Here is a 21327-nt window from a genome sequence, read left to right on the forward strand (position 1 = left end):
CATACACCTCGTACACACACGGCTCCGCTCCGTACACCTCGTACACACACGGCTCCGCTCCGTACACCTCGTACACACACGGCTCGTACAGCTCGTACACACGCAGCTCTGCTCCGTACACCTCGTACACACGCAGCTCTGCTCCGTACACCTCGTACACAAGCAGCTCTGCTCCGTACACCTCGTACACACGCAGCTCTGCTCCGTACACCTCGTACACACGCAGCTCTGCTCCGTACACCTCATACACACACGGCTCCGCTCCGTACACCTCGTACACACACGGATCCGCTCCATACACCTCGTACACACACGGCTCCGCTCCGTACACCTCGTACACACAGGGCTCCGCTCCGTACACCTCATACACACACGGCTCCGCTCCGTACACCTCGTACACACACGGCTCCGCTCCGTACACCTCGTACACACGCGGCTCCGCTCCGTACACCTCGTACACACGCGGCTCCGCTACGTACACCTCGTACACACGCGGCTCCGCTCCGTACACCTCATACACACGCGGCTCCGCTCCGTACACCTCGTACACACACGCGGCTCCGCTCCGTACACTTCGTACACACACGGCTCTGCTCCGTACACCTCGTACACACGCGGCTCCGCTCCGTACACCTCGTACACACGCGGCTCCGCTCCGTACACCTCGTACACACGCGGCTCCGCTCCGTACACCTCGTACACACGCGACTCCGCTCCGTACACCTCGTACACACACGGCTCCGCTCCGTACACCTCGTACACACACGGCTCCGCTCCGTACACCTCGTACACACACGGCTCTGCTACATCCACCCTGTAAACCCCTCCTGACCCCACACAGAAACTTCCCCTCATCCAGCACCATGACAACCAGCACAGCAGAGTCCTGCACACACTGAGGCCCCTGATCATGTGACTCCTGACTCCTCCCCTCCTGTGACCTCATCACAGGTCCTGTGCGCACAGAGCAGCCATATATGTGGAGTGCGGCTCTGCAGGTTAGTGATGGGCAGTCCGGCTTTTCTTGCTCCTTTCCCCACTTTTCTCCCTCCTGTCCCTTCACTATAAAGCCTGGCCTCATTATACAGCTGTACAGGGGTCTAGTGAAGGCTTTTTAGCACTTTCCTCGGACTGTAGCTCCTGGGCACAGGCCCTCACTCCTGTCCCTTCACTATAAAGCCTGTGCCTCATTATACAGCTGTACAGGGGTCTAGTGAAGGCTTTTTAGCCCTTTCCTCGGACTGTAGCTCCTGGGCACAGGCCCTCACTCCTGTCCCTTCACTATAAAGCCTGTGCCTCATTATACAGCTGTACAGGGGTCTAGTGAAGGCTTTTTAGCCCTTTCCTCAGACTGTAGCTCCTGGGAACAGACCCTCACTCCTGTCCCTTCACTATAAAGCCTGGGCCTCATTATACAGCTGTACAGGGGTCTAGTGAAGCCTTTTTAGCCCTTTCCTCAGTCTGTAGCTCCTGGGCACAAGCCCTCACTCCTGTCCCTTCACTATAAAGCCTGGGCCTCATTATACAGCTGTACAGGGTCTAGTGAAGGCTTTTTAGCCCTTTCCTCAGACTGTAGCTCCTGTGCACAGGCCCTCACTCCTGTCCCTTCACTATAAAGCCTGGGCCTCATTATACAGCTGTACAGGGGTCTAGTGAAGCCTTTTTAGCCCTTTCCTCAGTCTGTAGCTCCTGGGCACAAGCCCTCACTCCTGTCCCTTCACTATAAAGCCTGGGCCTCATTATACAGCTGTACAGGGTCTAGTGAAGGCTTTTTAGCCCTTTCCTCAGACTGTAGCTCCTGTGCACAGGCCCTCACTCCTGTCCCTTCACTATAAAGCCTGGGCCTCATTATACAGCTGTACAGGGGTCTGCTGAATGCTTTTTAGCCCTTTCCTCAGACTGTAGCTCCTGGGCACAGGCCCTCACTCCTGTCCCTTCACTATAAAGCCTGGGCCTCATTATACAGCTGTACAGGGGTCTAGTGAAGGCTTTTTAGCACTTTCCTCAGACTGTAGCTCCTGGGAACAGGCCCTCACTCCTGTCCCTTCACTATAAAGCCTGGGCCTCATTATACAGCTGTACAGGGGTCTAGTGAAGGCTTTTTAGCCCTTTCCTCAGTCTGTAGCTCCTGGGCACAAGCCCTCACTCCTGTCCCTTCACTATAAAGCCTGGGCCTCATTATACAGCTGTACAGGGGTCTAGTGAATGCTTTTTAGCCCTTTCCTCAGACTGTAGCTCCTGAGAACAGGCCCTCACTCCTGTCCCTTCACTATAAAGCCTGGGCCTCATTATACAGCTGTACAGGGGTCTAGTGAAGGCTTTTTAGCCCTTTCCTCAGACTGTAGCTCCTGGGCACAGGCCCTCACTCCTGTCCTTTCACTATAAAGCCTGGGCCTCATTATACAGCTGTACAGGGGTCTAGTGAAGGCTTTTTAGTCCTTTCCTCAGACTGTAGCTCCTGGGAACAGGCCCTCACTCCTGTCCCTTCACTATAAAGCCTGGGCCTCGTTATACAGCTGTACAGGGGTCTAGTGAATGCTTTTTAGCCCTTTACTCAGACTGTAGCTCCTGAGAACAGCCCTTTCCTCAGACTCCTATCCCTTCACTATAAAGCCTGGGCCTCATTATACAGCGCTCTCTCTCGCTCTCATTTTGACCACAGGCGCCCACAAAAAAATTTTTTGTTATAATTTTTTGGTAACATATACTCTTTGTTTCTCCTTGTTTTTAGTTCTATTCCTCCGGTGTCTGCTGCAGGACCATTAGTATCCATACAACCTCGGGGACCAGACCCCGGCCTTGTGCTGTGAACTTGGGAAGGGTTCTCCTCTAACCCTAATCCTTAGTCCTACTCTCCTTACGTTCCATACAATCCTTTCCTTCTCATGGAGAGTCAGGCTTTCTATAATGTCTCTTTCCTGTGCCAGCGGACCCAGGTCACTGAGGTCGGCTGCAGCACTTCCTTCCATCCATCCCACTCCGGGGATCTTCTCTCCTCCACTGACTCTGTCAGACTGACCAAATCCTAAACTCTTCCCGCTCTTTTGAGTGCAAACTAAACTCCACCCGCCTCCCAGCAGTTGGGAGTCTGATTGGAGCCTTCAGCCAGTGTGCCGGGGGAGGTTCAGCTCAACCTCCGTGCTCTCTTCGGGCCTCCTTCCTTCTTTCATCATGGTGGTCTCTCCTTCTTCCTGTCTGGACTCCTTTCCCGCCACCGACTCTCGCTCCTCCTTCTGGGGGCGGCGTCTTCTTCCTACTCCTCCATACCAAGCCAGTATACGAACCCCTCTGGGGGTGGGCCATGTTGCGGTTGCATAGAAGTTCAGGCAGGGGAGGCCCTGGACAGTTTGTGGTCTTTTCTTAGGACCACCCATGTTGTCACGCCCTTCTTCACCATGTCGGCGGCCATTTTTAGAGTCCATTTTACAGTCTATAAATGTGGTTATTTCGGCACATTTTCAGCAATGTTTTAAGTCCAATAAATCTGAGGTACACAGAACCCGGTGGTACCGGGCTTCGTCATCCTGTTCGCAACGCCAAGTTGGGTCGCCCTCCCAGGGCCGGCGGGGTACTCGGTACCGGGCCCAATGAGCTTCAATGGTAGATGTCACGGCAGCTGGGACCCGGCCCATGGCCCTGGGCGCCCATTGTAAAGAGGGAATGAGTTCAGTCTGTTTCTGATAGTTACAGTTTATGAATGAATGATTCATGACGCCACCTGTGGCAATGAAGATGTTAAGCAGAGGCTGCAGACAGATCCTCTGGGACAGATGGTGTGGTGCAGCAATGATGTTATAGCCCTCCACAGGCAGGGCTGTAGTCCCAGGGCAGTGTAGGTGAAGTGACACGTAGATGGTGCAGTGTCAGGCACGAGGGATGTAGCAGTGCTGAGCAGGTGGATGCAGGAATAAGTGGAGGACACCAGGGCATTTAGTTCCAAAGCTTTACTCACAGTCTGTTGTGGTACAAGCGCCCGCATCCGTGCCGTGTCCTCCGGGTCAGGAGCTCAGCCAACTTCCAGGTAAGATAAAGTACTCCTTTCCAACACTCCGCCAACATATGCCTTTTCTGAATGTCTCCCTTGTTGCGCCTATAGTAATCACAGTACTGAGTTACACTGGAGTTCCTCCTGTCAGATGTTCCTATGAACTCTACTTGTACGGCAGACAGCTGTGGCCTGCTTCGGGGACTCCTTACTACCTAGTCCCGGCTCACTCATGATGCTGTTGTGCCCCCAAGTCTTGTGTAGGAATAAAGTGGTGACAACTTCTATTCCTCCGGTGTCTGCTGCAGGACCATTAGTATCCATACAACCTCGGGGACCGGACCCCGGCCTTGCGATGTGAACTTGGGAAGGGTTCTCCTCTAACCCTAATCCTTAATCCTCCTCTCCTTGCGTTCCGTACAATCCTTTCCTTCTCATGGAGAGTCAGGCTTTCTATAATGTCTCCTTCCTGTGCCAGCGGACCCAGGTCACTGAGGTCGGCTGCAGCACTTACTTCCATCCATCCCACTCCGGGGATCTTCTCTCCTCCTCTGACTCTGTCAGACTGACCAAATCCTAAACTCTTCCCGCTCTTTTGAGTGCAAACTAAACTCCACCCGCCTCCCAGCACGTTTCGTGTTCCAAGCAGGGAGCCACCAAAGGTGCTTTGCTACACTCCAAGCAGGGAGCCACCCGTGGTGCTTTGCTACGCTACTTTGTGGTGTGGAGGTGCCGGTGTTGGAGTGTGGTCAGGTGTCTCCACCTTACCTGGATGGTGGGCCCCATACAGATGAGATCAGAGTTGGCTGAATGGTCATTTGGCAAACGGCTATCTCTCCCGACTCCCCCATACACACAAATATTCCAGCTTTCCTGTGGTCTTTATGAGAGAGTCGCCTCCAGACTCCTCTAGAGGAGGATTATCTACAGGAAGAACAAACAGATTATCCTCTGAAATTCAGGATGCCGGATCCTTCTCTGCCCTGACATCTGTCGGGAGGCCCCCAAATACATTATATGGTCGGCCAAACCCCCCGAAATCAGTGCCTTCATGGAACTTTAGTCTAATGTGTATGGGGGCGTTATAAGGTAACTTATTGGACGCTGCCTCTGGCCCGGCCTAATAGACCTTCATACATTGCAGCCCAGACCCCATTATTAGGCATGTAAGTATCGCAGTAACTAGGCCGCCCCATACTATCGAGTACTTGGAGGCGGGGGGCATTCAGCCAAACTCTGTCACAACTTCTTAGATGCCATGTTTGCTTTTCACATCAGCAAGTGGTTAAACTCTCAGGGTTTTTGTTGCAGCCGCTCCTGTGCCGTCCCTGCGGTGTACATCTGTGTTCTGGGGCCCAAAAAGATTAATTTCTTTTTAATAAATGTTTAACATGTCAAAAATTATAAAATGTGTCTTCTGCTTTTTTGTTATTTTTTTTCTTCTTACAAGAATTGTTGGAGCCAATTTTTCTTTAGAAACATTTTAATATCGGCTTTTTCTGGAGTTTTTCTTGTAATATAGGAAAGCCTAAGGCCAGAAATAAACCCCATAAATCACTGTACATGGAGACTTTGGGATCAGATCATTTCTGTCCGCGTTGATTGTGGAAACTAAAAATCTTTTCTAAAAGCCTCAAACTTCTGTGTGTGACTCAGAGCTGAGATCTAACGTGAGAGAAGATTCCAGTGCGGGGAAGACGGGAAACCTTCATATAGACGGCCGGTGGGGATGGAGGCAGTGACTGACTCTGGCCAAATCTGTCTCTAGAGCCGCAGTAGAAGATGAAGATGTCGTCCTCATCATGAAGGAGTTATTTCTCATGTCGCGTGTAATGAATCTCTCCTGCAGTATTGCTAATGCCGATTCCAGTGTCGGTAATGAGACGAGAATTAGCGTTATGGAAGATGAGTCTATGAGGAACGTGTTCAGCTGCCGACTCCGAGGAGGAAACTGCTTGTTGTCTGTGACCTAAATATATAGGTTTTATTAGTAGATAAAATAATAATAATAATAATCTTTATTTATATAGCGCCAAAATATTCCGCAGTGCTTTACAGTTTAACAGTTTCAAAACACAAGTCATAAGTAACAACGTTAACAATACAATAATTAAAGTAAAATAAGACGACCATGCTCGTGAGAGCTTACAATCTACAATGAGGTGGGGGAGATACAAAGTACAGGTGTGTATTTACAATGATGTATTTACAATGATGGTCCAGCCTTCTTGAGAAGGTGGGGGACAGAGATAGTGAATGGGCTACATACTCACACTTGCACATAAAATGACTTTGATTAGTGAACGTGATAGGCTGCTCTGAATAGATGTGTTTTGAGAGAGCGCCTAAAACTGTGCAAATTGTGGATAGTCCTAATTTCTTGGGGTAGAGCATTCCAGAGGATTGGCGCAGCGCGGGAGAAGTCTTGGAGTCGGGAGTGGGAGGCGCGGATTAGTGCAGAGGTTAGTCGAAAGCCTTTTGCAGAGCGCAGCGGTCGGCTAGGCCGATAGACGGAAATGAGGGAGGAGATGTAGGGGGGTGCCGCACTGTGGAGAGCTTTGTGGGTGAGAACAAGTACTTTGAATTGGACCCTATAATGAATGGGCAGCCAATGTAAGGACTGGCGAAGAGCGGACGCGTCCAAGTACCGATTAGCCAGATAGAAGACCCTGGCTGCTGCATTAAGTATGGACTGGAGAGGGCAAAGTCGAGTAGCGGGGAGGCCAATTAATAGATCATTGCAGTAGTCCAGGCGGGAGTGGATCAGAGTGACAATGACGGTTTTTTTTGTTTCCCTGGTGAGAAAATGGCAGATTCTAGAGATGTTCTTTAGGTGTAAGCGGCAAGAGCAGGCAAGACATTGTATATGGGATGTGAAGGAGAGGTTGGTGTCAAACATAACACCCAGACAGCTCGCCTGCTGCCGGGGTGTTATTATGGTGCCACCTACGGTGAGGGAAATGACATATTTAGGGAGGTTAGTACATGGCGGGAGCAGAAGAAGTTCAGTTTTTGAGAGGTTAAGTTTCAGATAGAGAGCGGACATGACGTTGGAGACTGCGGACAGACAGTCACTGGCGTTCTGTAGTACAGCGGGGGTAAGGTCAGGGGATGGCATATATAGTTGTGTATCATCAGCATAAAGATGGTACTGAAAGCCAAATCTGCTGATGGTCTGTCCAATTGGGGCCGTGTAGAGAGAGAAGAGAAGGGGGCCAAGGACTGAGTCCTGAGGTACCCCGACAGCGAGAGGAAGAGGAGATAACGTGGAGCCAGCAAACAAAACACTGAAGGAGCGGTCAGAGAGATAGGAAGAGAACCAGGAGAGAGCGATGTCCTTAATGCCTAGTGACTGGAGCCTATGGAGTAGGAAACGGTGGTCAACAGTGTCGAAAGCTGCAGAAAGGTCGAGAAGAATGAGCAGAGAGTATTCACCGTTACATTTTGCTGTCAGAAAGTCATTGGTCACTTTGATAAGTGCACTTTCAGTCGAATGTAGGGGTCGGAAGCCAGACTGTGAAGGGTCTAGGAGGGAGTGAGAGGAGAGGTAACGGGTAAGGCTGCAGTAGACTAGGATGGGTCGAGAGCAGGTTTCTTTAATAATGGAGTAATGATAGTGTTTGAAGGAGGATGGGAAAATGCCTGAGGAGAGGGAGAGATTAAAGATTGTAGTTAAGTGAGTTGTGATGACTGGAGAAAGAGACTGGAGGAGTTGTGAGGGAATGGGGTCGGTAGTGCATGTAGTTGGGCGAGAAGAAGATAGGAGTCTGGAGACTTCTTCTTCTGTGATGGGATCAAATATGGAAAGTGAGCCAGGGGAAATGCAATTAGGGATGGGAGTCACAGCACTTGGTGGTTGGGAGCGGATGTCCTGACGGATATTATCTATTTTCTCTATAAAATGGGAGGCCAGGTCATTTGCACAAATGTCTGAGATAGGAGCTTGTGCTTTTGGCCTGAGGAGGGAGTGAAAAGTGTCAAAAAGTTTCTTGGGGTTGTTGGCTAGTGAGGAGATCAGGGTGGTGAAGTAGGTCTGTTTGGCGAGGTGAAGGGCAGAGTTGTAGGTTCTTAACATAAATTTGAAGTGGATGAAGTCTTCTGCTGTGCGGGTTTTTCTCCATCGGCGTTCAGCACTCCTAGAGCATCGCTGGAGAAATTGAGTTTGCGATGTGAGCCAGGGCTGTTTTACTCTGTGTTTGGAGGTTCTGAGGGTGAGGGGCGCTACCTGTTTAAGGGTGGTTGTAAGAGTGTGTTGTAGTGATGAACAGCCAGATCATTACAGGAAAAAGAGGAGATTGGGGACGGAAGATTGTAGGGAGTCTAAAAGTGTCTGAGGGTTAATGGCTTGTAGATTTCTGAATGTGTGATAGGTAGGAGTGTGCTGGGGTGGGCGAGGATTTGTGAGCGTGAAGGAGAGAATGTTGTGGTCAGAGAGGGGAAGTGGTGAGTTATTTAGGTAGGAGATTGAGCAAAGCCGGACACAGACCTGGTCAAGGGTGTTACCGTCTTTCTGTGTCTCAGAGGTTGAGAGCTGTGAGAGGCCAAGAGAGGTGGTTAGTGATAGAAGCTGGGATGCAGATGTGGAAGTAGGGCTGTTAATGGGGATGTTGAAGCCTCCCAGAATAAGAGTTGGTATTTCTGAGGACATGAAGTGCGGCAGCCAGGCTGAAAAGTGGTCAAGGAAGTGGGTGGGTGAGCCTGGGGGCCGGTATATGACCGCTACTCTGAGGGAGAGGGGACAGAAGAGCCTGATGGTATGGACCTCAAAAGAAGGGAATGAGGGTGATGGAACTGGGGGGACGTCAGGGAACAAAACTAAGCACTGTAAAATAATAAATCTCATATGTTTCCCTTATTATCTCCAGTAATTGTATTATTACACAGGATTCATATGATGTTACATCGGCTCATCATCTTCTCATTCAGGTCTCTACATTATCGGATCCTCTCAGGGAAGATCTTCTACAAAAGAAAATTTTCCTGATTTACCCATCAAGGATGGATATGGACAGAGACAAGATGGTGGAGAGGATATTACACCTCACCCTAGAGATCCTCTTCAGTCTCACTGGAGAGGTGAGAGATTCTGATGACGTCACATTACATCATTCTTATCTGTGGGAATAACAGATGGACAGAACTGGAGAGGTGAGGACTCTGGAAATGTCTGGAGTGAGATTTATTAATGTGTCTCTCCATTACCAGGATTACACAGTGGTGAAGAAGACCTCTGGTGATCACTGTCAGGACCCTATGTCTGAGGGATGGAGAAGACCCCTGAGCCCAATCACAGGGCCTCTACCTCACCCCCTGATCCATGTAGACATCAATGACCAGAAGATCCTAGAACTCATCTACAAGATGATTGAGCTGCTGACTGGAGAGGTGACACTGCTGGGACATTATACAGTAACACTATGAAGGGATCGGGGGGATGACGGTATCATTGTATGTGTCAGGTTCCTATAAGGTGTCAGGATGTCGCTGTCTATTTCTCCATGGAGGAGTGGGAGTATTTAGAAGGACACAGAGATCTGTACAAGACCATCATAATGGAGGTTCCCAAACCCCTCACATCACAAGGTAATAGACAGGACTAAATACACACGGCCTATAATTATCTGTATGTAGAGAATGAATTCAGTCCCTGTATGTGTTTCCTCCAGATCTATCCAGTAAGAGGACAACACCAGAGAGATGTCCCCGTCCTCTTCTTCCACAGGACTGTAACCAAGAAGATCCCAATGTTCCTCAGGATCATCAGGTAGATGGAGAGAAGGTGTCAGGAGATCTTCCCTATGATGTGTAGACGGCTGTGAAGGTCTTGTGCTCAGTCTTGTTTTATCCACCAGTATTATATGTTTTATACTTGTGTAATGAGAACGGTGGAGATGGCAGGATTAGAGCTGATCATAGATGGGACTTCTCCATCTGTCGGTGACTTTTACAATATTTGTTTCAGGGTGAAGATCTGACCCATATTAATACTACAGAGACATATGTGAGAGATGATGAGCGGTGTAAAGAGGAGATTCCCACATATGACTACCCAGGTGAGTAGTAACCACTGAATGCAGAGAAGTCACAGATTCTTCTCAGTCACTGGCTGTGGCTGCCTTATCGGTGGTGTAGTCCGGCCATATTACCATGATCACCATTTTGCCTCTTGACCACAACATTCTCCTCCACCAAAACTGTTCAAATGACTTTGACCTTTTCTATAGAACTTACAACCTGGAGGATCCACCTACCCCCTGGTATTAGTGTGAGGGTGATCCCTTAAAGAGAGATCTATATGATTGCTTGCACCTGATCCAATATAGGCCGAGTGCACTCTTAAAGAGTCACACTGAACACAGAGTTAGATGTCTACTCCTTTCTCAGTAAAGGCTTGCACACAACTGAAGTTTATTCTCAAGACAGAGAGACAGGAAATGGGTGTCACACAATCTCCTGAGTAGCCTGTGTCAGTCTATGATAGGTCTATTTCAACTTCACTTCCATATATGGTATCCAGTATCTTAGCTTCTGCATTCCAAGGATTCCTTCCAAGGTGTCTGAAGACACAGACGCCATCTTGGTACACCATATCAGAACTGACTTATATAAGGTTTAATAACTGATTTCATTAGCCATTGTCTCCTTCACATTAGAAGACGCTGACCGTTACCTGCCCAGATCTGTAACTATAAAGCCAAATGACAGCGTACGTAGAGCGTGCTGACAAGTTAGAAAATCACTTGAAGAAAGGTATTATGATGGGCCTGTAACAGAAAGCGGAGGGTAATGATGCTGTTGGCTTCCTAGATCCCTGAGATCTTATCGGATGAATCTTCTCTCCCTTCTGTGCTGCTGAATGTCTCATGGTCCCTACAAGACCAGGTCCAGTCTTTCTGGCCAAACTTCCCTTTTATGATGGACAGCATTAAATGTGCAGTGAGGCCAAGTGTGAATTTCTGTCCAATAACAGCAGAGTTTCCCTTTATCCTGACTTTTCAATTTGTATTAAAACCAACTAACTTCAAGGAGGATTGTGATAATCTACAGGGCAAACATTCCACCTGTGCCATGATATATCTCTAAGCTGTGCGTGGCTGATGGCTGTAATATACATTTATTCACGCCTGCAGGCAGGGCCGTATTTAGAGTTTGTGCTGCCCTAGGCACTTTTCTTGCTGCCCCCCCCATTGGCGAGTATGACTAATGCAGACACTGTCGGCAGTGACTTGGGCTACTTTCACATCAGCGAGTTTCGCCATTCACAGCAGATCCGTCAGAGGATTTAATAGCGCAATATCAATGAATAGATATTATTCTTAATATTATGTCACAATATTAGGATCTGAGGATTTTGTGTTTTGAGGTCACGAGCTCTCTGATATGATGTTGCTGCCTGTCTCTCTGTCTTCCTCTTTTGACACTGCAGTGTGGTGGTCAAGAAAGCATTAACTAGTTAACAGCAAAAAGTATGATGCCTTTACTAACTGAACTATAAACTATCCCCATACCATGTCCAGCTGACATTGGAGGATTACCCGTATATACTCGAGTATAAGCCGACCCGAGTATAAGCCTACCCCCCCTTAATTTTGACACAAAAACTTGGAAAACTTATTGACTCAAGTATAAGCCTAGGGTGGAAAATGCAGCAGCTACTGGTAAATTTCAAAAATAACTAGATGTGTATTTCCTGAAGGAAGTACAGATAGTGGTTTGAAATCGTACCCGGCTGCCCCTTTAAGAGAGACTTGCCTGCTGCTCCTGCAAGACTTTCAACTCAGGATCCGGTTTAACTGTGAGTGCCTCTCAGGGGCCACTTTGGCCTCAGGGTCTGATTTGGTGGGTGGGGCTCCTCAGGATCTGATTCCTTGGCCTGGGCTCCTCAGGGCTTGAATTGTTGGCCGGGATCCCTCAGGCTCCTATTTTGTGGGTTGTGGCCCCTCAGGGTCCGATTTTGTGAGTGTAGCCCCTCAGGGTCAGATTTTGTGGGTGTTGCCCCTCAGGGTCCGATATTGTGAGTGGGGCCCCTCAGGGTCCGATTTTGTGGTTGGGGCCCCTCAGGGTCCGTTTTTGTGGGTTGGGCCCCTCAGGGTCCGATTTTGTGGTTTGGGCCCCTGAGGGTCCGATTTTGTGGCCGGGGCCCCACAGGGTCCGATTTTGTGTCCGGGGCCCCTCAGGGTCCGATTTTGTGGTTGGGACCTCTCAGGGTCTGATTTTGTGGTTGGGGCCCCTCAGGGTCCGATTTGGCGGGCGGGTCCCCTCAGGGTCCGATTTGGTGGGCGGGGCCCCTCAGGGTCCAATTTGGTGGGCGGGGCCCCTCAGGGTCCGATTTGGCGGGCGGGTCCTCTCAGGGTCCGATTTGGTGGGCGGGGCCCCTCAGGGTCCAATTTGGTGGGCGGGGCCCCTCAGGGTCCAATTTGGTGGGCGGGGCCCCTCAGGGTCCGATGTTCTGGCCGGGGCCCCTCAGGGTCCGATTTTGTGGGTTGGGCCCCTCAGGGTCCGATTTTCTGGCCGGGGACCCACAGGGTCTGATTTTGTGTCCGGGGCCCCCAGGGTCCGATTTTGTGGTTGGGACCCCTCAGGGTCTGATTTTGTGGTTGGGGCCCCTCAGGGTCCGATTTTGTGGTTGGGGCCCCTCAGGGTCCGATTTTGTGGCCGGGGCCCCTCAGGGTCCGATTTTGTGGCTGGGGCCCATCAGGGTCCGATTTTGTGGCCGAGGCCCCTCAGGGTCCGCTTTTGTTGGGGCCCCTCAGGGTCTGATTTTGTGGCAGGGGTCAATCAGCCTCCGATCTGGAGGCCGGGGTGGCTCGGCCTCCGATTTGGAGGCCGGGGTGGCTCGGCCTCCGATTTGGAGGCCGGGGTGGCGCAGCCTCCGATTTGGAGCCTGGGGTCGCTCAGCTTTCGATTTGGCGTGTCGGCCCTTTAAGACTCATTTCGGTGCACCGGCCCTTTAACAATCACTTTGGCGCGTCGGCCCTTTAAGAGCTAGTTTGGCTCGCTGGGCTTCTTCTAAATCAACTTTGGCGTACATTCTCTCTCAGGGGCATGTGTCATGTGATGAAGCTAGATTTGCATTAGTGCTGTGGGTTTCGCTTTAAGAGCTGATATTATGTGGCAGAAGCTCTGTCCTTGGGGCGTCATGTGACATTCGTAGGCGTTGGCATAGTAACTTGGTCTGCCTGCGCATATCAATGAGCTTAACTGCCATTTCAATCGCCTCAGGGCACGTTTTGCCATTTCCCATTGAAAAGCATTGGAGACAGTGCATTCCAATGACGGGAAAAAAAATTTTCAAATGCAAATTGCGCAAAAACTACAAATCCGATCGACACGAAAAATACTTAGCACACCTCTCGTGGACGCTGGCTTCGAAACGACACCTCAACGTAGTCTGTGCGTGTAGCGGTTCGTACTGTATTAATTGCGGAAATCAACTTAATAATAATAATAAGAAGAAGAATAAGTTAGCAGCGTTCGGATTACAATATAGTGGTTTTTTCAAACCACTATAAAAATAGATACCAATAAAAGTAAAATTAATTGAGACATCAGTAGGTTGAATGTTTTTGAATATCCATATTGAATCAGGAGCCCCATATAATGCTCCATACAGTTCATGATGGCCCCATAAGATGCTCCATACAAAATGCACCCCATATAATGCTGCACAGAGGTTAATAATGGCCCCATAAGATGCTCCATAGAATAATATGCCCCATATGCTGCTCCATAAAGGTTATGGCCCCATAAGACATTCCATAGATTATGCTCCATATGCTGCCTCATAAAATGCTCCATAGAATAGGCCCCATAAGATGCTCCATTGAATATATCCCCATATGCTGCCCCCATAAGATGCTCCATCGAATGTTTCCATATGCTGTCCCCTTAAGATGCTCCACTGAATATGCCCCCTTATGCCGCCTCCATAAGATGCTCCACTGAATATGCCCCCATACTATGCTCCACTGAATATGCCCCCATAAGATGCTCCACTGAATATGCCCCCATATGCTGCCTCCATAAGATGCTTCACTGAATATGCCCTTATATGCTGCCCCATAAGATACTTCACTGGATATGCCCTCATATGCTGCCCCCATAAGATGCTACACTGAATATGCCCTCATATGCTGCCTCCATAAGATGCTCCACTGAATATGCCCCCATATGCTGCCTCCATAAGATGCTCCACTGAATATGCCCCCATAAGATGCTCCACTGAATATGCCCCCATATGCTGCCTCCATAAGATGCTTCACTGAATATGCCCTTATATGCTGCCCCATAAGATGCTCCACTGGATATGCCCTCATATGCTGCCCCCATAAGATGCTACACTGAATATGCCCTCATATGCTGCCTCCATAAGATGCTCCACTGAATATGCCCCCATATGCTGCCTCCATAAGATGCTCCACTGAATATGCCCCCATATGCTGCCTCCATAAGATGCTCCACTGAATATGCCCCCATATGCTGCCTCCATAAGATGCTCCACTGAATATGCCCCCATATGATGCTCCACTGAATATGCCCCCATATGTAAGGAGAGCTTTAAACTAGAACAACATGGGAAGGGAAGCAAAAGACCAGAAAAAGCCATACACCTGACAAATGCTATTGAGAACTCTGCTATTAGAAGTGGAAAGGAAGAACAAAGACGAAAGAATCTAGTTAATAAATATATTGGAGAAAGAGAAACCAATCACAAACTAAAATGTTTCTATACTAATGCAGAAAGCATGGGCAACAAACAAGGAGATTTGGAACTATTAACACAGGAAAAGAAATATGATGTAATTGGAATCACTGAAACTTGGTGGGACAATACACATGATTGGAATACAAGACTAGAAGGATACAACTTATTTGCAAGAAACAGACTTGATAAACGAGGAGGGGGTGTCGCATTGTATGTTAGAAACGCGTATATCTGCACAGAGATTGAAGCTTCAGAGACTGGGAGTTCTGTGGAAACTGTTTGGGTAAGAATACAAGGACAGAACAATGGAAAGGACACCATTGTAGGCATTTACTACAGGCCGCCTGTGCAAGCTGAAGTTATGGGTGAACTCTTTATGCATCAAATGGCCAAGTTCTCCAAAAAATATGACATAGTTGTCATGGGAGATTTCAACTATCCAGACATTTGTTGGGAATCTCTCTCAGGCAAAACTAACAGGTCAAGGAGATTCTTATCCTCTCTTGCTGACAACTTTATCTTCCAAAAGGTAAGGGAGAAAACAAGGGGAACTGCTACCTTGGATCTAATCCTTATAAACAGGGAGGAAATGGTTGAGGAGGTAAAAGTGGCTGGGACCCTAGGAAGTAGCGACCATGCTATTTTAGAATTTTGGATAACTAGAGGCGGAAGACCTGTGAAGACTCAGACGTCAAGGTTAGATTTCAGAAAGGCAGATTTTAAGGGATTCAGAAAGAGAATTGGAGGGATCCAATGGCTGGATATCCTTAAAGACAAAAATGTCCAGGAAGGATGGGAAATCTTGAAAAATGAAATTCTCAAAGCACAGTTGTTAACAATTCCGAAAAGAGGGAAGAATAGGAAGCATTTAAGGAAGCCAGGATGGATGAACACAGAACTTAAGCACATGCTAAAAAGGAAGAAAAAAATGTTTATAAAATGGAAAGAGGGAGGCATATCTAAAGAAGAATATAATGCTGTCTGCAGAACCTGCAGGGCACAAATCAGATTATCTAAAGCTGAAAATGAATTGAGGCTTGCAAGAGATGTCAAAAGCAATAATAAAGGATTTTGGGGATATGTCAAAAGTAAAAGAAAAGTCAAAGATGCTATAGGATTTTTACAGGATGAAAATGATGACATGGTAAGACAGGATGTTGAGAAGGCTGAACTTTTAAATTCCTATTTTGCATCTGTTTTCTCTCAGAAAGGAAATGTAACATCAACTGTTATTCACTGTCCTATTAAGGGAATAGAAGAATCCAGGATATCTATAAACAGAAAGATAGTGAGGAAACACTTAGCTAACCTAAATGAATTCAAGTCTCCAGGTCCAGATGAATTACACCCCAGAGTACTGAAGGAGATAGCAGAAGAAATTTTTGAACCCCTCTCCATAATCTTTGAAAATTCTTGGAGAAAAGGAGAAGTGCCAGAAGACTGGAGAAGAGCAAATGTTGTTCCTATCTTCAAAAAGGGGAAGAAGGTGGACCCAGGCAACTATAGGCCGGTGAGTCTGACTTCTATACCAGGAAAGATCTTTGAGCAAATTATTAAACAACATGTATGTCAATACCTGGATAAGAATGAAGTGATTAAACAGAGTCAGCATGGGTTTGTAACTAATAAGTCATGTCAGACTAACTTAATTTCCTTCTATGACGGTATCACTGATTGGGTGCATCAAGGAAATGCTGTAGATATAGTATATCTTGACTTCAGCAAAGCATTTGACAAAGTCTCTCATACAATCCTTATTGAAAAAATGACTAAGTATGGAATGGACAAGGCAACTGTTAGGTGGATTCATAACTGGCTTAGTGATCGGACCCAAAGAGTGGTCGTAAATGGCTGCACATCCAGTTGGAGGAATGTCTCAAGTGGGGTACCACAGGGCTCTGTCCTGGGCCCTGTATTGTTCAACATCTTTATCAATAATTTAGATGAAGGAATTGAGGGTAAACTGATCAAATTTGCTGATGACACAAAGCTAGGAGGGATAGCTAATACTAGAGAAGAGAGAGAGAGGATTCAAAAAGATTTAAATAAACTGGAGAAGTGGGCAGCAACTAACAGAATGGTTTTTAACAGGGAAAAATGCAAAGTACTACATCTGGGCAATAAAAATGAAAAAAGCATATATAGAATGGGAGGAATAGGGCTAAGTGACAGCACATGTGAAAAAGACTTGGGTATACTAATAGATTACAGACTGAATATGAGTCAACAGTGTGATGCAGCAGCAAAAAAGGCAAATGCAATTCTAGGATGTATTAACAGAAGCATACAGTCTAGATCACGTGAAGTCATTATTTCCCTCTACTCCTCTTTGGTCAGACCTCATCTGGAATATTGTGTCCAGTTTTGGGCACCACATTTTAACCCCTTCCTGACATGCGACGTACTATCCCGTCCACGGTACCCGGGCCCGTATGACCGTGGACGGGATAGTACGTCTACCGCGATCAGCGGCGCCCACGTGGTGAGCGCCGCTGATCGCGGCCGGGTGTCAGCTGATTATCACAGCTGACACCCGGCACTATGTGTCAGGGGTGGTCACGGACCGCCCCCGACACGTTAACCCCTTGCACACCGCGATCAAACATGATCGCGGTGTACCGGGAGTTAAAGGGAAGCATCGGCAGGGAGGGGGCTCCCTCCGTGCTTCCCTGAGCCCCCCACGGCAGCGCAATGTGCAGCGCTGCTGCGGGGGGCTCCTATCCTCCAGGCCCCCGAATCCAAGATGGCGACGGGGGCCTTCGGGGACCTGAGGAAGCTGGCTTCCTCAGTGCCTGCAAAGCGCAGGCAAGAGGAAGTCTTCTTCAATGCCTGTGACAGATTGCTTATCTGTCACAGTGATCTGTGATGTGACAGATCAGCGATCTGTCACAGGACAGTGATGTCCCACCTGGGACTATGTAATAAAGTAAAAAAAAAATTAAAAAAAAATGTAAAAATAAATTTAAAAAAATCGCCAAATAAATTAGAAAAAAAAAAAAAAATATTCCCTCAATAAATCCATTTTTTGGAAATAATAAAAAAAAACAATTAAAGTACACATATTAGGTATCGCCGCGTCCGTAATGACCCGCCCTATAAAACTGTCCCATTAGTTAACCCTTTTAGCGAACCTCTTAAAAAATAAAAATAAAAATCGAAGCAAAAAATAATGATTTATTATCATACCGCCAAACAAAAAGTGTAATAACGCGCGACCAAAAAGACGCATATAAATATCCATGGTACCGCTGAAAACGTCATCTTGTCCCGCAAAAAACGAGCCACCACACAGCATCATCAGCGAAAAAAAAAAAAAGTTATAGCTCACAGAATAAAGCGATGCAAAAATAATTATTTTTTATATAAAATAGTTTTCATTGCATAAAACCGACAAAAACATAAAAAAACGACCTAAATGAGGTATCGCTGTAACCGTACTGACCCGAAGAATAAAACCGCTTTATCAATTTTACCGCACGCGGAACGGTGTAAACGCACCCCCCCCAAAAGAAATTCATGAAACGCTGGTTTTTGTTCATTCTGCGTCCCAAAAATAGGAATAAAAAGCGATCAAAAAATGTCACATGCCCGAAAATGGTACCAATAAAAACGTCAACTCGTCCCACAAAAAATAAGACCTCACATGACTCAGTGGGTCAAAATACGGAAAAATTATAGCTCTCAAAATGTGGTGATGCAAAAACTATTTTACAATAAAAAGCGTCTTTTAGCGTGTGACAGCCGCCAAACATAAAAACCGCCATAAATAGTAAGTCAAACCCCCCGTTATCACCCCCTTAGTTAGGGAAAAATAATAAAACTAAAAAAAAAAGTATTTATCTCCATTTTCCCGTTAGGGTAAGGCTGTGTGCACACGCTGCGGATTAGGTGCGGATTCATCCGCGCGGATTTTGTAAAATCCGCAGGTGAAACCGCAGGTCAAAAGACCTGCGGTTTTACCTGCGGATTGCTCTGCGGTTTTGTCCTGCGGTTTTTCATCTCAATAGAGGAGATGGCAAACCGCAGGAGAATCCGCAGAAAGAATTGACATGTCAATTCTTTCTGCGGATTGAAAACCGCAGATAATCCGCGCGGAAAATTCCGCACCGTCTGCACTGCGGTTTTTGATTCCCATAGGGAATCATGGTACTGTACACCGCAGCAGAAACTGCTGCGGGTCCGCAGCAGCCAAAACCGCTGCGGAACCGCAGCAAAATCTGCAGCGTGTGCACACAGCCTTAGGGCTAGGGCTAGGGTTAGGGTTAGGGCTAGGGTTAGGGCTAGGGTTAGGGCTCAGATTAGGGTTAGGGGTGTGTTGGGGTTAGGGTTGGAGTTATAATTGGGGGTTTCCACTGTTTGGGCACATCAGGGGCTCTCCAAATGCAACATGGCGTCTGATCTCAATTCCAGCCAATTCTGAGTTGAAAAAGTCAAATGGTGCTCCTTCCCTTCCAAGCTCTGCCATGCGCCCAAACAGTGTTTTACCCCCACATGTAGGGTATCAGCCTACTCAGGACAAATTGCAAAACAATTTTGGGGGTCCAATTTCTCCTGTTACCCTTAGGAAAATAAAAAATTGGGGGCAAAAATATCATTTTTGTGGAAAAAAATGATTTATTTTCACATCCGAGTGTTATAAACTTCTGTGAAACACTTGGGGGTTCAAAGTGCTCACCACACATCTAGATAAGTTACGAAGGGGGGTCTAGTGTCCAAAATGGGGTCACTTGTGGGGAGTTTCAATAGTTTAGGTACATCAGGGGCTCTCCAAACGCACATGACACCCGCAGACCATTCCATCAAAGTCTGCATTCCAAAACGTCACTGCTTCCCTTCCGAGCCCCGACGTGTGTCCAAACAGTAGTTTTCTCCCACATATGGGGTGTCAGCGTACTCAGGCCAAATTGGACAACAACTTTTGGGGGTCCAATTTCTCCTGTTACCCTTGGGAAAATGAAAAAATTGGGGACTAATTGATCATGTTTCTGGAAAAAATACGATTTTTTTATTTTCATGCCCTGGCATTATAAACTTCAGTGAAGCCCTTGGGGGTTCAAAGTGCTCACCTCACATCTAGATAAGTTCCTTAGTGGGTCTAGTTTTCAAAATGGGGTCATTTGTGGGGGGTTTCCACTGTTTAGGTACATTAGGGGCTCTCCAAAGGCAACATGACACCCGCAGACCATTCCATCAAAGTCTGCATTCCAAAACGTCACTACTTCCCTTCCGAGCCCCGACGTGTGCCCATACAGTAGTTTTCTCCCACATATGGGGTATCAGCATACTCAGGACAAATTGGACAACAACTTTTGGGGTCCAATTTCTCCTGGTACCCTTGGGAAAATAAAAAAATGGTGACTAAAAGATCATGTTTGTGGAAAAAAATACGAATTATTTATTTTCACGCCCAGGCATTATAAACTTCTGTGAAGCACTGGGGGGGTCAAAGTGCTCACCACACATCTAGATAAGTTCCTTAGGGGGTCTAGTTTCCAAAATAGTGTCATTTGTGGGGGGTTTCCACTGTTTTGGTACATCAGGAGTTTTCCAAACGCGACATGGTGTCCGATCTCAATTCCAGCCAAAAACGTCAAATGGCGCTGCTTCCCTTCCGAGCTCTGCCATGCGCCCAAATAGTGGTTTACCCCCACATGTGGGGTATCAGCGTAAGAACAAATTGCACAATAACTTTTACGGTCCTGTTACCCTTGGAAAAATAAGAATTGAGGGTGAAAAGATCATTTTTGTGGAAAAAATATGATTTTTTAATTGTATGGCTTTATGTTATAAACTTCTGTGAAGCCCATGGGGGTTCAAAGTTCTCGCCACACATCTAGATAAGTTCCTTAGGGGGTCTAGTTTCCAAAATGGTGTCATTTGTGGGGGATTTCCACTGTTTTGGTACATCAGGGGTTTTCCAAACGCGACATGGTGTCCGATCTCAATTCCAGCCAAAAACGTCAAATGGCGCTGCTTCCCTTCCGAGCTCTGCCATGCGCCCAAATAGTGGTTTACCCCCACATGTGGGGTATCAGCGTACTCAGGACAAATTGCACAATAACTTTTAGGGTCCTGTTACCCTTGGAAAAATAAGAATTGAGGGTGAAAAGATCATTTTTGTGGAAAAAATATGATTTTTTAATTGTATGGCTTTATGTTATAAACTTCTGTGAAGCCCATGGGGGTTCAAAGTTCTCACCACACATCTAGATAAGTTCCTTAGGGGGTCTAGTTTCCAAAATGGTGTCATTTGTGGGGGGTTTCCACTGTTTTGGTACATCAGGGGTTTTCCAAACGCGACATGGTGTCCGATCTCAATTCCAGCCAAAAACGTCAAATGGCACTGCTTCCCTTCCGAGCTCTGCCATGCGCCCAAATAGTGGTTTACCCCCACATGTGGGGTATCAGCGTACTCAGGACAAATTGCACAATAACTTTTAGGGTCCTGTTACCCTTGGGAAAATAAAAATTGGGGTGAAAAGATCATTTTTGTGGAAAAAATATGATTTTTTAATTGTACCGCTGTACGTTATAAACTTCTGTAAAGCCCTTGTGGGTTCAAAGTTCTCACCACATATCTAGATAAGTTCCTTGGGGGGTCTAGTTTCCAAAATGGGGTCACTTGTAGGGGGTTTCC

At 47.2% G+C, this 21327-nt stretch overlaps 1 protein-coding gene across 1 annotated transcript in view; it reads left to right on the forward strand.

Annotated features, from left to right (window-relative positions):
• Positions 1-864: 864 nt before the first annotated feature.
• Positions 865-21327, forward strand: part of LOC141075588 (uncharacterized) — a 47549-nt gene continuing 27086 nt past the window's right edge. Inside the window, exons 1-6 of the mRNA XM_073562699.1 lie at positions 865-998; positions 8912-9061; positions 9191-9370; positions 9445-9568; positions 9652-9749; positions 9948-10038. Coding sequence (XP_073418800.1) covers positions 978-998; positions 8912-9061; positions 9191-9370; positions 9445-9568; positions 9652-9749; positions 9948-10038 — 664 coding nt within the window. The 5' untranslated portion in view covers positions 865-977. The remainder of the gene's footprint in view (positions 999-8911; positions 9062-9190; positions 9371-9444; positions 9569-9651; positions 9750-9947; positions 10039-21327) is intronic.

The sequence above is a fragment of the Dendrobates tinctorius genome, unplaced genomic scaffold (assembly GCF_039654945.1).
Source record: "Dendrobates tinctorius isolate UK_male_01 unplaced genomic scaffold, ASM3965494v1 ptg000366l, whole genome shotgun sequence".
Lineage (NCBI taxonomy): Eukaryota > Metazoa > Chordata > Amphibia > Anura > Dendrobatidae > Dendrobates > Dendrobates tinctorius.